The sequence below is a fragment of the Alexandromys fortis genome, unplaced genomic scaffold (genome assembly GCF_014885135.2).
Source record: "Alexandromys fortis isolate MF-2015 unplaced genomic scaffold, M_Fortis_MF-2015_v1.1 scaffold_6, whole genome shotgun sequence".
Classification (NCBI taxonomy): Eukaryota; Metazoa; Chordata; class Mammalia; order Rodentia; family Cricetidae; genus Alexandromys; species Alexandromys fortis.
In genome coordinates this window covers 19,616,970-19,633,008 of record NW_026067902.1, presented here as the reverse complement: position 1 = coordinate 19,633,008, position 16,039 = coordinate 19,616,970, and the positions used below count along the sequence as shown (strand labels likewise).

At 49.7% G+C, this 16,039-nt stretch overlaps 2 protein-coding genes across 2 annotated transcripts in view; both read right to left on the bottom strand.

Annotated features, from left to right (window-relative positions):
* The window catches only part of Ppp1r14d (protein phosphatase 1 regulatory inhibitor subunit 14D), a 295,305-nt gene that overhangs the window by 37,433 nt on the left and 241,833 nt on the right, over positions 1–16,039 (bottom strand). The gene's annotated exons all lie outside the window — the stretch shown is intronic.
* Positions 13,774–15,810, bottom strand: Rhov (ras homolog family member V). Its single transcript, XM_050132925.1, has 3 exons — positions 15,503–15,810; positions 15,264–15,322; positions 13,774–15,066 (listed from the first exon to the last, which is right to left on the bottom strand). Exons 1-3 carry the CDS (start codon positions 15,708–15,710, stop codon positions 14,623–14,625), a joined length of 711 nt encoding a protein of 236 aa, XP_049988882.1. The 5' UTR covers positions 15,711–15,810; the 3' UTR covers positions 13,774–14,622.

The following is a 16,039-nucleotide window of genomic DNA, read 5'->3' as shown; positions in this document are numbered from 1 at the left end:
ATACTAAGTATCCAGTTGTGAAGGCTCGAAAGACGGAGATTGACTGAGACAGCTCCGGTGTGGCATGCTTGACTGAGACAGCTCCGGTGTGGCATGCTTGCCCAGCATGCGGAGCCCTTGATTTGATTCCCAGCCTGGGGAAAAAAGGAGAAGACGGTGAGATGGTTCGGCCAGCAAAAGTGACATTCCCACGAGACTGTGACTGTGTTTGATTCCGAGAAAGTGGGAGAAGAGCCAAGCATGGTGGCATACCTTCCAGACAGGTGGTCTACGTGTGAGTTCCAATCTAACCAGGGCGACATACATTTAATTAAAAAAAAAAGTGGAGGAAGAGAATCATCTCCTGCAGGCAATCCTCTGATCGCCACAGACTCCCTGACACTCTCATGCCCACACACACACCACACACGGTAATAAAGCAGCTCCCATGCCCACGCTCATATCACACATACAATAATTAAAAGATAATGCGGAGATTTATTTTTTAATTAAGAGTAAGTGTATATGCCCAAAGATTGGAGGCATTTCAGGACAGCCAGAACTACACAGAAAAATCCCCCTCAAAAGAGAAAAAAGAAAAGAAAGAAAAATAAAAATATTTTTAAATAAATAAATAAAGATGAGCCTGGACAAAATAACAAAAGTCTGTCTCCAAAAAGGGAAATTCAGTCAAGGAGGTTTTATGGAATAGGCATCAAGTAGAAGAGAAAAGATCCTAAAGAGATGCTTGGGTTTAGCTTGGTTTTAATTCTCATTGTGTGTGTGCATAACGTGTGTCTGTAGAGGCCAGAGAACAGCCTGGGTTTCATTCTTCAGGCACTGTGCACTCATTGGAAACCGGCTCTCTCTCTGGTCAGGAGCTCACCAATGAGGCCATGCTGGCAGGTCAGTGAGCCCCAGGATTCCACCTGTCTCCCTAGTGCTAGGCATATAAGCTATGCACCTCTACGCCTGTTGTTCTTACATGGGTCCTGGGGGTCAAGTTCAGTTCCTCCAGCCTGTATGGCAAACAATTTATAGACTGAGCTATTTCCCTGGCCCTGTTTTGGATTTTCTTAAAGCAGCGTTCTCATTCTGAAGCACCGTCTGCGGCAGAATGTGGTGGTGCACACCTTTGAATCAGTGCTAGGGAGGCAGAGACAGGTTGATCTCTGTGAGTTTGAGACCAGCCTGCTTTACAGAGTGAGTTCCAGGACAGCCTGGGCTAGGTAACAGAGAAAGCCTGACCATAAAAAAAAAAAAGAAGAAATAAAATAAAATAAAAAAGGAAGGAAGAAGAAACAGTTTGGGCTACAGAGGGAGTCCAAGTCTGCCTGAATAGCTAGGTGAGACCCCATCTCAAAGCAAAAGGTAAAAAGAGCCTGAGAACAGATGTAGGCCGGTGGGAAGCACTCGCCTAGCGGGTTAAAGACCCTAGAGTCAGTCCCCAGCTCCCCCATAAATAAATAATAAATATTAAATAATGCGCTGTTTTGTTTTTGTTAGCTATCACAAATCCGAGTCCCCCAGAAACAGGGAACCTCGTTTGAGGTTGTCTCCTGTCTCCATCAGCAAGGTCCCTAGACATGTCTGTGGGGGCATTTTCTTGTTTAATGACTGATGGGGGAGGAAGGATTAACCCACTGTGGGCAGTGCCATCCCTGGGCAGGTGCCTGGGGCTTGTAGGAAAGTAGCAGAGCGAGCCAGCCAGTGACTTCCTCCACGGTTCCTGCCTCTGTTCCTGCCTGCATTCCTGCCCTCAGTGACGGACTGTGACCGGGTGTGTAAGTTGGTCCTGTGTTAGATCACAGCAACAGAGAGCAAAATAGGACAAATGGCAACTGTGATGTGTTACAACACAGATGAACTTTGAGATTAGGTTAAGTGGGGGGAAAAAAACAGTATTTTTTTATAGGCATATTGTGTGACTCCAATCGTATGTGGCATCTTAGAGTATTTGAAATCACAGAGATGCAGAGCACAGGTGTGGTTGTAAGGAAGGTGGGGAGAGATTTGATGGGTATACTATTTCAGTTTTGTGAGGTGGAAAGAATTCTAGGAATGGACAATGTAACTGCAGAACGGTATGATTACACTTAATACTTCTGAACTAGACCCCTAAGGAAAATTAAAGCCAGGCAGGAAGGTGCATCCCTAAATCCCAGCACTCAGGAGGTAAAAGCAGAAAGACTGTGAACTTGAGGGCATTCTGGGCTGCACATAAAGACCCTGCCTCAAAAAACAAAGTTTTATGCCCTTTGAATTTTATCATAATAAAAATAATTTGATGTGGGAGTGTCATATATCAATCTGTTGATTTCATTGGTTAAGCAATAAAGGAACTCCTTGGCCCTGATAGGTTAAAACATAGATGGGAGGAGAAAACAGAATAGAATTCTGGGCCGAAGAGGAAGTGAGATCAGACTCTAGATAAAAATGGGTCAAACAGTTAAATGAATACAGTTTGTGTGTTGTTATTTCGGGCATAAGCTAGCCAAGCGGCCGGGGTGTTGGGGACGCAGCCCTGCCGCTCCCTATTTCAACAATAATTGGAAAGGTGAGCAGGTGCATTTGAATGTGTGTGTGTGTATGTGTGTATGTATGTGTGTGTGTTTGTGTGTGTTGGTCTGGGGAGTTCCAACCATAACAAAATCACAGGGGGACCCCACTGCTAAGCACTTGAGGACTGAGCAGGGAAAGGAGCGGGCCAGACTTTACGGAGTGGATAGAGGCCACGTCTCAGGAGGACACACAGGAGAGGGAAGAGGCAAAACCAAGTCAGTCGGTCAAGATAACCAATGCGAAGGGCAATGCTGTGAAGGCTAGCTGAAGTAGCACATTGGCAGCCTGCTGGTGCTGTCCCCAAACAGTTAAGTTTGTTAAATACTTGTCAATGTTACAGACTCAGGAAATTTCATTAAACACTTAAACACATTCTTACTAGCTTCTTGGGGGGGGATCTGGTAACCGGAGCCTAAGCTTTCAGCTTTAACCTCCATAATTTCCTCTTCTCACCCACCCTGCCTCCTCCACACTGAGGACTGAGCTCCAGAAGTCGCTGGTCCTAGAAGTCTGAATAAATAATGACAGCTGGTATTGCTGTCTGGTGTGGCAGTGCCTTGCTGCTACGTCTCTTCCTGCACAGCAGCACCTGAGAGGTGGAGGCAGAGGAACCAGGAGTTCAAGGTCAGCTTCAGCTACACTTCAAGTTTGAGGTCAACCTGGGTTAGGTGAGATCCTATCTGAAAACAAAACAAAACAACTAAATAAATCAATTAAAATTTAAAACCTTGTCATCCCCCCCCCCAAGCCAGTCATACCACTAGAGCAAACAGCCCTGAATGAAGACTGGTTTTGCCCTGTTGCACAAGACCACTCCTGTCCCCAACCGAGCACCGACTTCCCTGAGGAGGGGCTGTCAGCAGCCACACCAGGAAGTCTTGAACCCAGAAGGAGTGACTTGAGCCAGGGGGTAGGGGGTGGGGGTGGAAGGCCGTGAGGGGGGTGTCTAATCCTCCACAAGTTCTGAGAGCTGCAGCCTCCCAACCTGCAGCAGCCCTGGGGGGTTGTATCGGTGGAGGCCACCAAGAGAAAGACCAGGAAAGAAAGTAGCTCCTTGTTTTAAAGACAAACAGAAAACCTGAAAACCAGGTACTCGAATGTCCACAGAGAACCTCTCCCCATACGATGATAGACAGTGTCTGTTCCACTTGCTTCTCTCACACTCTCATTTTACTGGTTTTCTTCCTTTTCTTTCGTGTGTGTGGGTGCTGTGCCTGCATATATGTCTGTGCGCCATGTGCATGCCCAGTGATCTCTAAGACCAGAAGAGTGCATTGAATTCCCTGGGACTGGAGTTACAGGCAGTTGTGAGCTATCAAGTGGGTGCAGGGATCAAATCCAGGTCCTCTAGGAGAGAATCCAGTGCTTTTACCCATTGAGCCATCTCTTCAGTCTCTGTCGTTTGAGACAGGGTCTGAGCCTTGGGTGTATGTAGGTATGTAGCCCAGGATGGCCTGGAGCTAGCTACCTAGATCAGGGCATCCTCAAATGGAGACACCTGCGTGCCTCTGACTTCTGTGAGTTCTGGGATTAAAGGCATTTACCACCACACCCAGCTGTAAATTCTCCGGGTGTTAAATTTCTGCACTCAAGCAATCTTCCTGCCTCAGCAGCCTTCTGAATTACTGGTCCTGTAACATAGATACACACCGCTATACCTGGATTCAGCTGGCATTTTCAAAATCATCTACAATAAATAGATATTACTTTTGTGTCATGGGAGGAGTGAGATAGGGTCTCACGTAGCCCAGGCTGGCCTAAATCTTACTGTGTAGCTGAGTCTGGCCTTGAACTCCAGATCCTCCTGCCCCTGTCTTCCAAGAGCTTGGATTATAGGAATACACCACTACACCTGGCTAAAATCAATTCCTTTTGTAATAAGCAAAAGTTTTCAGATAAATAAGAAACAAATCAGGATAGAGAGAATGTGGAGATTGAAGAGAACCTGGAGCTGGGTCTAACGTCGGGGACCTGTTATCCATTCCTCGGGAGGCTGAGGCAGTGGAGTAGCAAACTCAAGGCCAGCCTGAGCTACCGAAGGAAAGGCTGAATTGCTGGAGGCCTCAGGAAGGGAGCCACTCCAAGACTTGATTCTGGGCTGCGCAGAATAAGCCCCGAGTCTTCAGATGCTTGGCCGCGTGGCAGTGCCACCAACAGAAATGGATGAGTGGGGTTGTGGTTTCGGCAAAGCCAGACTGAACTCTCGGGCAGACTGTCAGCAAATGGAGATGTGTTTCTTTGATTTTACCATCAGCTACTTCCTTCCACCCAGCCTTCCAGGGGAATGATTCGAGGAAGCTCACCAGGGTTTGTAAATTCTGAGGTAACTTGGGTATGGAGTAAAAACAAGACAAAATGAACAATCAAAAAAAAAAAAAAAACCAGAAGGTACATAAAACAGGGTCAGGAGAGGGGCAAAAACCCCAGAGTTTTTGTGTCTGTGGGCCACACAGAGAAGCTGAGTAACTCTGCTATGGTACCACCGAGGCCCACTCTGGACTTGGCGGAGGCAGTGGAGGCCTTTAGGGGGTGGTCAGGGTGAAACCCAGGAGTAGGAGAGGCAACTGTGAGAAAATTCAGATAACTGGGTAGAAGCTAGGAGGAGGGAGAGGATGGAGGAGAAGAACAAGGTGGTCAGAGGGCACCAGGAAGCATGATCGGCAGGAGCCATAACCAAAGACTAAGGAATCAGACTTCAAACCCTACCAACTGGGGACAAGGAGGTCACTGTCTGTCACAGATGGTTGGAAGAGGGATGGGGAGGAGTCGCGGCTGGAGGCTGTCTTTGGGGACCAAGAGGATGAGAGAAGTCCTTTCCGTGGCTGAAAGGAGGCGAAGGAAAGGCCTGGGATGGATGTCCAGATGAGCAAGCAGCAGGTTGAGGGCAGCAGGGAAGAGGTGCAGTCAGAGCCTGCAGGCAGAAGGAAGAGGCGAAGGAGGCGGCCTGGTTAGTCCAGACTCACTTGGGTTGTGTTCCCCGAGACCTCTCTCTGACCCATGTGACTTCTTCCACACGGACCCCTTCGCAAATAATTTATGATTTTGGGGTTGGTCACATGAACCATGTGGTTTGCGTGTGACCCCAACAGTGAAAGAAACACAGGAGAAAAGAAGGTAGGTTTAGATGACAAAAATATTCCTGCCCACATCAGGGACATTAGCAAACAATCACAGGTCCCAGGATCCTCTCCTGTCTCAGTCCAGAACCATGAGGCTTTCATCATTGAGGAGCTAAAGCCCAGAGAAGGACAATGGCAGGCTGAGGATCACACAGCCAGTGTTTGGGATCATTTCCAGGCTGGAAAGTCAGTGTTCCAACTGAAGCCCCAAAGTCTACTCTGTGGCGGTTTCATCTTTAGACAACGGGGTTCAGCTTTGGTTTCTGTCCTTTCTCTGGAAGTGGGACAAAGAAATCAAGAGCCAAGAAGCTGTCAGGGCTGGTCCCAGGCCCCAGGAGGCTGGGAACCAAAACTCCACACCCATGTAAACACAGAGCCGCTCTGATACCTCTTACCTGGCACTGACTAGCTTCCTCCAAATCAGTTCTCGGCTATTATCTTGCTTATCCCCACTGGTCCCCTGGGAGCCAGGGAGGGGCAGAGAGTGTTAGCCCCACTCCATAACTGCTAGAAACTCAGACAACAGCGAAGGCAGTAATTTGCCCAAAGTCACCCAGCAAGTAAGGATGGGGCTGGAACTAGAGATCAGATCTCCTTGGCTGTGCGTGTGTGTGTGTGTGTGTGTGTGTGTGTGTGTATGTGTATGTATGTGCATGTGCGTGTGTGTATGTGCATGTGCGTGTGTGTGCATGTGTGTGTTATTGGTGAGGGTAAGGATCAGCAAAGAATGTAGCCTGTTGATGGAAAGAGGGGGAGTGGCTTGTGCACGTGGTCTCCTGTTGTACAAGGACAGCAGAGTCACCACTGCTGGAGGGACAGCTGCTACTGGGAACACCATGTTAGCTGATTCAGGCTGAAGAGGAAGGCAGGCAGAAAGAGTGGAGTCTAATCACAGGGAGCACAGCCTGAAGGAGAAAGCAATAATGGGCAAGTGTCCCTGTGTGGGGTCCAGCTACCTGCTTTCCAGTTCCAACAGGCCCCTGGGAATTCCTAAGCCCACACAGGACCCAAACAGTTTCCTGATGCCCCTCAGTGCTGGGGTCCGGATGGAGGACAGGAATCTAGACGTCCGGGGAGATAGGCATACTGTTACAGGTGAGGAAGGTCAGAGAGGCATGGAGATGGTGATGACGGAGTCCACCTTCCAGGGGTGTGACAGGTAGGCTATTGTGCACTTAGACTGTTATCCAAGGCCCTGTAGTCTGAAAATAAGTCCCACGGTCACCCTAGTTGTTGGCCCATCCTTCAGCCTCAGTTTGAAAAGTCAGCCCTAAAAATGTCCCAGCAGCAGGGCAGAGAGTTCAGTGATACCATCTGTGTCCTCACCCTCTCCCCAGCTCCATCTCCCCTCCCTCTACTCCCCAGTTCAGGACACCCAGACTCTTAGCTGGAACCCTGGCCTGTTCAGCTTTTCTCTCAAGAAACCCATTTCCTAGCCAGGTGGTGGTGGCACATGCCTTTAATCCCAGAACTTGGGAGGCAGAGGCAGGTGAACTCTCCATGAGTTCAAGGCCAGCCTGATCTACAAGAGCTAGTTCCAGGACAAGCTCCAAAAGTCACAGAGAAACTCTGTCTCAAAAAACCGAAGAAGAAGAAGAAGAAGAAGAAGAAGAAGAAGAAGAAGAAGAAGAAGAAGAAGAAGAAGAAGAAGAAGAAGAAGAAGAAGAAGAAGGAAGAAGAAGAAGAAGAAGAAGAAGAAGAAGAAGAAGAAGAAGAAGAAGAAGAAGAAGAAGAAGAAAGAAGAAAGAAGAAGAAGAAGAAGAAGAAGAAGAAGAAACCTATTTCTTTTTTTTTTCCTATCTCTCCGCTCCCCCCACCACACACTTCTTTTTGAGACAGGGTCTCTCTATGTAGGTTGTCCCGGAACTAGTTATAAAGACCAAATTGGCCTCAAACTCATAGAGATTCTCCTATCTCTTCCTCCCAGGTGCTGGGATTAAAGTTGTGTTTCACTCTGCCCAGTTTGAGACCCATTTCCTAGAGCAGACCCTTCAATCCCCCATACAGAACTCGAAGAAGAGGCTTGGGTTCAAGTTCAGGAGCCAGAGCAGGCACCTGACAGACATAAGGTTGCCTAAGTATTGCTGCATACGGGGACAGAAAGCAACAGTGCTTAGACTCAGGAAGTCACTCCCCAAGGTTCACACTGACTCATGAGGCCCCTCTACTGTAGCCTGCTCACCTCACCAGGGATCTGGCCCAAGCCCAAGGAGGGCACTGCTGGCGCAGCCCTGCTAAGAGCTGGGTTTCCTGGCAGCCAGGCACAGTGGGCAGGTCTGACCTGTGCAATACGATCTGTGGTTACAGCCTGGGGCCAGGGCTGGTTGCAAAAGGGGCTGGTGCTCTTGACGCGGTCTGCTCTCGGTCTCACGGTCTCACTCCTAAGCTGGTTCCCAGGAGAATGGAGAGCAGGGAGGGTGCGTCACCTCTGCTCTGGGCACCATTCTGCTCTTAGGCAGTAGTAAGGGCATAGCTCCTTTGGGTAACAGGGACTCTCGTTCGCACCAGTCCAGGCTGAGCAAGCACACCCAGCACAAAGAGGCTCACAGAAGTCAACACAGATAGAACTGGGCTCAGGCACAGAGACGCAGGCCCCCGAAAAGCAGACAGCACAGATGCTTAGACACGAGCACAGAGACCCTCGTGCTCAGATGCAGTTCTACACAGCACACACTCCTGAGAACATACATGATGCAAACACAGACATGTACACTTTAGGCAAAGATGGCCACCAGGGTTGGAGAGATGGCTCGGCTGATAAGACCATTGGCTGATTTTCAGAGGGTCCCAGCACCAAGCACATGGCAGCTCAGACATGTCACTAACTTCAGTTCTAGGGGATCTGACATATCCTTCTGGTCTTGGGGGGCACCAGGCACATCAGATAGGCATGCAGATGAAATATTCATACTTAAAATATAATCTAAAAAATTGAAAAAGATGGCCATCCACATTTACACAGATATTCATGTATGGAATTACTCAGACTTTTGCATTGAAAAAGAATGTCCAAATACGCAGGAACACCGGCCACGCGGAGTCAGGCGCACATGTGAAACTTTGCCCACCTGTTGTCCTTCAGTATTTATTGAATACTGATGACCCATACTCAGCCTCCAACAGAGATACCCTCCCCCCCCCCACATAAACTCAGGCTTCCGCAGGATTCACTTCAGCTGTACTGGGGCCCAGTCACTAAGCCAAAGATGGAGGACATGTTTTTCTTACATCAATGACCCTCTCAACCTAAAAAGGAGAACACAAAGCAAACAAAGAAACAAAAAACCCAGCATAGCTTCATTATCACTTACACTAGGAGAGGACGACCACCTGAATGTCCGTAGATGGGGACTAGCCGAGGGTGCTGATAGCCGAGGGTGCTGAAGTCAGGGTGGTGTGGGGGTCAGGAGACTACTAGCTGGCTCCTGTTGGAGCTCTCCTACCATGCGGGTCCTAGAGACTGAACAAGAACCTGTCCTAAGAATAGAAAAGTGAGGAGTAAGGGGAGTGGTGTGCGGAAAGGTAGGTGGGAAGAGAGAGCTCCGTGGTAGATCCCTGTGTAGCACACAAGGTCCAGGTTCAGTCCAAGTACAGCCAAGGAAGAAAGGGATGGTGGAAGTTATGTTCTGGAGGCAGAAGTAAGAGGCTCTCGTGTTCCAGGCCGACCTGGCCTATATAATGAAAATAAATAGGTAGATATTAAGTAAATAAGTAAGTAAATAGATGATCGGTAGGCAGAATACTTTCTTGGAAATTCAGATCAATCCTTGCCCAGCCATCGTCAGAGAAGTTTCTTTATGTGGTAGTCAGTAACTAACACAGTGACCCTTACAGGACCATGTACATGAATGAGGAACCTAAAACCAAACCCTTCATTAGACCCTTCCCCTCAGGGCTCAGAGGGCTCTGAGGAAGAGGAGGCAGAAAGATCGTGAGAGCCAGTGGGGATGGAGGACACCAAGGAAGCGGTGTCTTCGAGTTGCAATAGAACTGACACATGAGACCCCACAGAGAGACTCACGGTGCCTGCACAGAGCCAAGCCAGATGGGTTCCTGTACTGAGAGAAAGAACTGGACAAGCGTTCCCATCCCTAACCAAAAAGCTATCTCCAGTTGACAACTGCTTACAAAGGAAAATCAGTTTCTCAAGGGAGTCTCACTGCGTATACTAACGGCACGTGAGGGCAGGCCCCGTGCCCAGCGGTAGATGGCCAACACAAACAAACTCAATGTCATATTTGTAGACTTTTTGTCTCACATTGCACTGTTTGGGCATTTTCTGTCTTATTGGCCTTTTGCTTATAAATCATGGTTACTGATTTTGTGTTTTTATGGGTTTTGTTTTTGTGCGTATGTGTGTCTCGTGTGTTTTTCTTTTGTTGTTGTTTGCCTGTTTGTTTTCTAAAGAAAGAAAGGGAAAGGGGTGAGTGGGGAAGATCTGGGAGGAGTTGGGGGAGGGGAAGCCATGATCAGAATATACTGAATGAAAAAATTTTTAATTAAAAAAAGATGGTGTTCTTTCATTTTTTTCTTTCTTTCTTTTTCTTTTTTTGGTTTTTTGAGACAGGGTTAGAGCCTGTCCTGGAACTAGCTCTTGTAGACCAGGCTGGTCTCGAACTCACAGAGATCTGCCTGCCTCTGCCTCCTAGTGCTGGGATTAAAGGCGTGCGCCACCATCGCCCGGCTTATTGTAGCACAGAGATGGCTCAGTTGTGACTACAGCTCCAGAGGGATCAAATGCCTCTGGCTTCCAAGGGCACCTGTACTCATGTGCACACACACACACGCAAGTATGCACACACACGAAAATAGAAGAGGGGGGCCGGGCGATGGTGGCACACGCCTTTAATCCCAGCACTCGGGAGGCAGAGGCAGGTGGATCTCTGTGAGTTCAAGACCAGCCTGGTCTACAGAGCTAGTTCCAGGACAGGCTCTAAAGCCACAGAGAAACCCTGTCTCGAAAAACCAAAAAACAAAACAAAACAAAACAAACAAACAAAAAAAAGACACAAGTAGAAAATAGAAGAGGGGCCCAGAGAGGTAGAAGGGGGACAAGAAAGGGCAATGTATTGGTGGGTGTGTGTGTATTTGTGTGTGTGTGTTAAATACAGTAAAAATTCATGCATACATCATGCAAATGTCATAATGAGCCAGGCAGTGGTAGAGCCTTTAATCCCAACACTTGGGAGGCAGAGGCAGGCGAATCTTGAATTCTACACCAGTCTGGTCTACAGAGTGAGTTTCAGGACAGCCAAGGTTACAGAGAGAGACCCTGTCTTGAAAAACAAACAAACCAACAAAATATAAAAGAAACAAAAGTCATAATGAAACCTATTATTGTGTATGGTTAATACATACTGACAAAACATTAAAAGTTAAAATAAGCAAATATAATAAAAAATAGAAAAACCTGTGAGACTCTGTCTTTAAAAAATTTACATTGACGTGGACATTCTGTTTACATACATTCACACACATATATGTACATACATTTGTATGTAGCACATGATTTTATCGAAGTAAAAATAACTATTCCTGTAAGTGTAGGTTTCTGTAGAATGAGTGCTTGCCTAGGTTAAGCAAAGCCCTGATTTTTATCCTCAGGATTGAAAACAACAAGAACAGCAACAACAAACTGTCCCAGGAAGTAGAGAAAGGCCATATTACATAGAGAGACGGAATGAGAGGGCACTAGAGGGATTTGGTGCTGGAATCCTTCTGCACAATCCTGGTCCCAATCCTGAGTTTCTGGGTCTCAGTGGCACACACCTGGAGCTGAACGCAATCCTGATGAGTCTAAACAGTTAAGGGACAATGGTACGTGCTGCCCAAGCCCACGGGGTCTAAGTGGGGTTCTCCTTGGAGGGTGTGGGAGTCTCTTCGGTGTGTCTTCCCTGTGTGAGCCGCAGTGAAGACACTATGACATCCCCACACTTTGTGGAGGAGGAAGGTACTGGAAGATGACTAGAGGAGAAACAGGATGTTTTCTACACTAGACCTTGTAAATTGCAAATCAAAGCTTGAGTCAAAAGCAGGAGATAATAGGGATCCCTGAGACAAACGTTCAGACTGCTGTTAGGTTTGGAGAGGCCTTAGGGACCCAAGTGAAGAGCTAGGGGTTCACTGAGAGCAGTAAGAGATGATTTCAGTGTTGAGCCAGGGAGGTGCCAGTGGGAGGCAGCAGGCATGCGGAGTGAGTCAACGGAGATCCTGACCAGGTTCAGTGGCTGTCATGAGAGGAAGCATGAGGAGGGAGGCTGTAGCTTCAGTGACTCAGAGATGCTGGTACCATGAGAGAAACCAGAAATTGTGTGTGCGGTGGTGGCGCCAAGGTCACTTAATTGCCTTCGTTGCCCCGCAGTCCCAAGGCCCCTTGGAATGGTTTGAGAACTGTCAAGAGTCCTGAGTATTTCATTTTGCAAGTATGGAAACTGAGGTACGAAAAGGATAAATGAGCTGGGTGATAGGGTATGCGCTTACTCCCAGGACTTGGGAAATAGAGGCGGTAGGGGCGGGGGATCTCTGTGAAGTGAGGTCCTGTCTGAGAGAAGAGAAAGAAAGAAAGAAAGAAAGAAAGAAAGAAAGGAGGGAGGGAGGGAGGGAGGGAGGGAGGGAGGGAGGGAGGGAGGGAGGGAGGGAGGGAGGGAGGGAGGGAGGGAAGGAAGGAAGGAAGGAAGGAAAAAAGGAGGGAAGAAGGGAGGGAGGAAGGGAGGGAGGGAAGGAAGGAGAGAGAGAGAGAAAGGAGAAGAAAAAAAGAAATTATTTGCCTGTGGTGACGAGTGTCAGGACCTGAACGTTTGAACTGGAATCTGGGTCTCTCTGTCCTAGAAAGGAGCATGCCAGGTTAGGTTAGGGTAACAGCTGACCATGGACGTATCTATCACAACGTAGCTCATCACCTCCACCTAAGGAGATAAGAAAACAAAAGAAGGTGGTTGGTGCTCTAGGAGATAGGAAACAATCTTGGCTAAAACTAAACTTGGGATTATCTAGGCTTCACTTGGCTAGTATTTCTGTCCCTCAGTGTTTCTCTCTCTCTCTCTCTCTCTCTCTCTCTCTCTCTCTCTCTCTCTCTCTCACACACACACACACACACACACACACACCTGTAGCTTCCTGGAAAGGAACCTGAGCCCCAATGGATTCGGACAGGTATGCGTGCTCACCTGGCCCAGCAGGTGCCTAGCAGGTGAGCCCCCCATGGATTCGGATGGGTATGCTTGCTCACCTGGCCCAGCAGGTGTCTAACAGGTGTCACGGGTGTACCTCAGAAAGACTTCTAGAGAATGCCACCCATACACCCAACTCTATGCTGCTCCCCTAACCCCTTGGTGATACTATCTCACTTGACATACTACCTTTTTGTCTATAGACCATGGTGTCCTTAAGGCAGAATAAGCTTTGTTTTCCTCAAAAATGCTCTTTAAAGTTCCTCCCAGTTCCAATTCTTGGATTCCTATTCCCCTCCAAGCTTCTGCCGGCGAACCCTCATGGGCACAGGATTCCTGGACCAAACCTCTAGTCACATTGTCCACAGCCAGCAACCCTGACCTGCAATAATCCCTTATGTGTCAAGGCTGAAGACTGGTCCAACCAACCCAAAGCTACAAGCTTTGGCCAGTGCTGGAGGTTTAAAGCTGTATAGGTTGTCCTTGGTATTTAAGCTGGGGTAACATTCCCCAGCCAGACCCCGAGTCCTGAAATCTGTTCAGAGGATGGGAGGATGGGCCTGAGATTGTCCTGGAGCCCCAGTGCTGAGCATCACACTCCAGAAAGGAGGGGGAGCGGGGAGGGCCCCACCTACCTGGTGAGGTCATGGGAAAGCAGCTCTGGCGCTGACACCTGGGGAAACCCGTTTCCAGGCTGCTTCCCACGCTAGCTCTCCTGGGAACCAACTAAGCCAAGCCCCAAGCAGGGAGCCCCACACCTGTTCCCCCTAGTCCAGTTCCCATCACATTGTCCCATCTGATCCAGCCCCCACCCTTCAACCCAGCCTCAGTTCCCAACCCATCTGCCAGGCTGCTGGGCCTTGAGAAAGGTTACGAAGGGGCATTGGGCATGATCCAGGAAACCACGGAGACAGCAGCTTCAGATACAGAAGGTTTTATTCGCAGATTGCATTGCTCACCTTCTAAGCTATGACCTTGGGGAAAGGGACAACCCCTGCCCCTTCCTCCTTCAGGCTCTCATTTGCAGCTCCTCCCCCTCCCTTCGCTGGGCCTGGACTCTCACTTCCTGCCCCTTTGCTGGCCCAGCCAGTTTGGGCAGTGCCTAGGGAGTCCAGAGACCCAGTTCTTCCCCGGGAACAGCCCAGCCTCCCTGGCCTTGGGGCCTGAGGGCAGCCCAGGTGTCAGCCCTCTCCACAGCTGTCCGCCCTGCTCTTTCTCTTTTTAGGCCCAGTCCTCTAGTCCGTCTCCAGTCCTCCACTTCAAGGCTCACATTCTGTTTCCCGTCTCAATCTCTCACTGGCGTGAGACTCAAACTCTCACTTCCTACTCCATCTCAAACCTCTCCAAATCAAGACCGACCATCTTCCAACCCTCCAAGATGCCTCACTGCTGTCTGCTTTGTCACACCTGTGCTAGGAGAGGATGAGGACATCCACAATGGGCCTGCATTCAGCTGAGCTGGTCTGCGGCCCCACGGTAAAAAAAAAAAAAAAAAAAAAAAATGGGAATTACATCCCAAGCTGCTCAGAAACTGGCACTGATGCGATTATCCCATGAATATCAAAGTGCTGGGATTTTCCTGCGAGTCTTGACCAACGCAATCCAAATCAGAGTCAGCCCCTTGCACAGGACAGAGCTCACCCGTCTTATCAGAGTGTGCAGCTAGAGCCCCACATTCCCAGCGTCCAATAGAGAACCGAGTCCCGGGAGCTGGCCAGGCCCTGCTAGTACCCGATGTCCCAGGGTCCGGAAGTCTCCAGCCACCTGCCTCCCACTTGCACTACCATGACTGCTCAAACAAAGCAGAAGAACTTCTTCCAGCGGCAGCGAGAGAGCGTGCGCACACCTTTTGCGTTCAGTTTCTTCTCTAGGCGGGCTTTGTGTTCAATGGCACTGAGAATGGCCGAGTCAAACACCTCCTTCAAGTTCTTCTGTGTCAAGGCTGAACACTCAAGATAGCAGCAGGCCCGGATTTTCTCCGCCAGACCCTGGGCCTGGGGTTGGGGTATTGGGCCCTCCCGGCCTCCCTGGTCCAGTTGAATTAGTACATTGACATCGTCCCTCAGATCAGCCTGAGTGCCCACCAGCAACACAGGTGCTTGGGGGTTGTGAGTGCGGATCTCCGGCAGCCATTTTTCTGTGATGTTTTGGAAGGAGCTGGGCTGCACCACACTGAAGCAAGCCAGAAAGACATCAGTATCTGGGTAGCAGAGGGAGCGAAGCCGGTCAAAGTCCTCCTAGGGGGTAGCAAGGCCAGTCATTAGCAAGATCATTCCCTTCACATTGGAACAGGAGTCTGCTTCTCACTTGGGGGGTGGAGACCTAAGACTCCTAAAGCCCAAAGCCTGCTCCATTCCTACTCCATGCAGGTATCCTCACAGCCTCCAACCCTGTCCAACCCCTCACCCAACGAAGGCTACACCCAGCTTCTCACCTGCCCTGCGGTATCCCAGAGCTCGATTCGCACAGGGGCTCCATCTACCAGGACTTGCACTGCAGAGGTGGGGAGGGGAAAGCATGAGTTAGGCACAGCATCCTCGTCCTTCAAGGCAGGCCTCACCAGCGCCACCTCCGGGCCTGTTCTCGGGGGTCTTCGGTGCCCTCCCGCCAGCATGCCGGCCCTAAACTACAACCCCTCCCCAGCCTCAGGGGCCTCGGGGCAGTAGAACATACCGGAGAAGGTGTCCAGTGCCGTGGGCCGGTAGCGCGTGGGGTACCCATTGCAGGTGTAGCTGACGATGAGACTGCTCTTGCCCACCGCGCCATCGCCCACTAGCACGCATTTGATGCCCAGCTCCGGAGGTGCGCTGCGCCGCCGCGGAGGAGGGGTCGAGGCTGGGAGAGGCGGTGGCTCGGCGTCGCTCAGCTCCCGTGGCGGCATGGCCCGCTCCCGGGGTAGCAAAGGGGCCAGCCCGGACCAGGCTCCGCGGCGCTCAGGGAAGCAGGTTTCACTGGCGGTCGGCGACTGTCTGTCCAAGCTGGGCACGCCCGCTAGAGGCTAGCAGAGGGTATATATGTTGGGCCCCGCCCATCTCATCTGCATGTCCCAAGTGGCCCGGACCCCGCCCACCGACCTGGACCTCCCTCTGCAGAACACTCAGCGATAGCAAAGCTTCCAGAGAAGAAAGGGATATGAAAACCTGGCCATCGCGAAGGTACAAGGACAAAAACCCGGAAGATTCATGATTTATTGTTAATAGGAAGACACAA

What these genes read in the sequence shown, in the direction of transcription:
- Rhov (XM_050132925.1), bottom strand. Translation starts at nt 15,710, where the DNA reads ATGCCGCCACGGGAGCTGAGCGACGCCGAGCCACCGCCTCTCCCAGCC. An exon ending in GGCACTGGACACCTTCTCCG is followed by an intron (nt 15,323 to 15,502) that starts GTATGTTCTACT and finishes CCACCTCTGCAG; the next exon opens with TGCAAGTCCTGGTAGATGGA. An exon ending in TCTGGGATACCGCAGGGCAG is followed by an intron (nt 15,067 to 15,263) that starts GTGAGAAGCTGG and finishes GCTACCCCCTAG; the next exon opens with GAGGACTTTGACCGGCTTCG.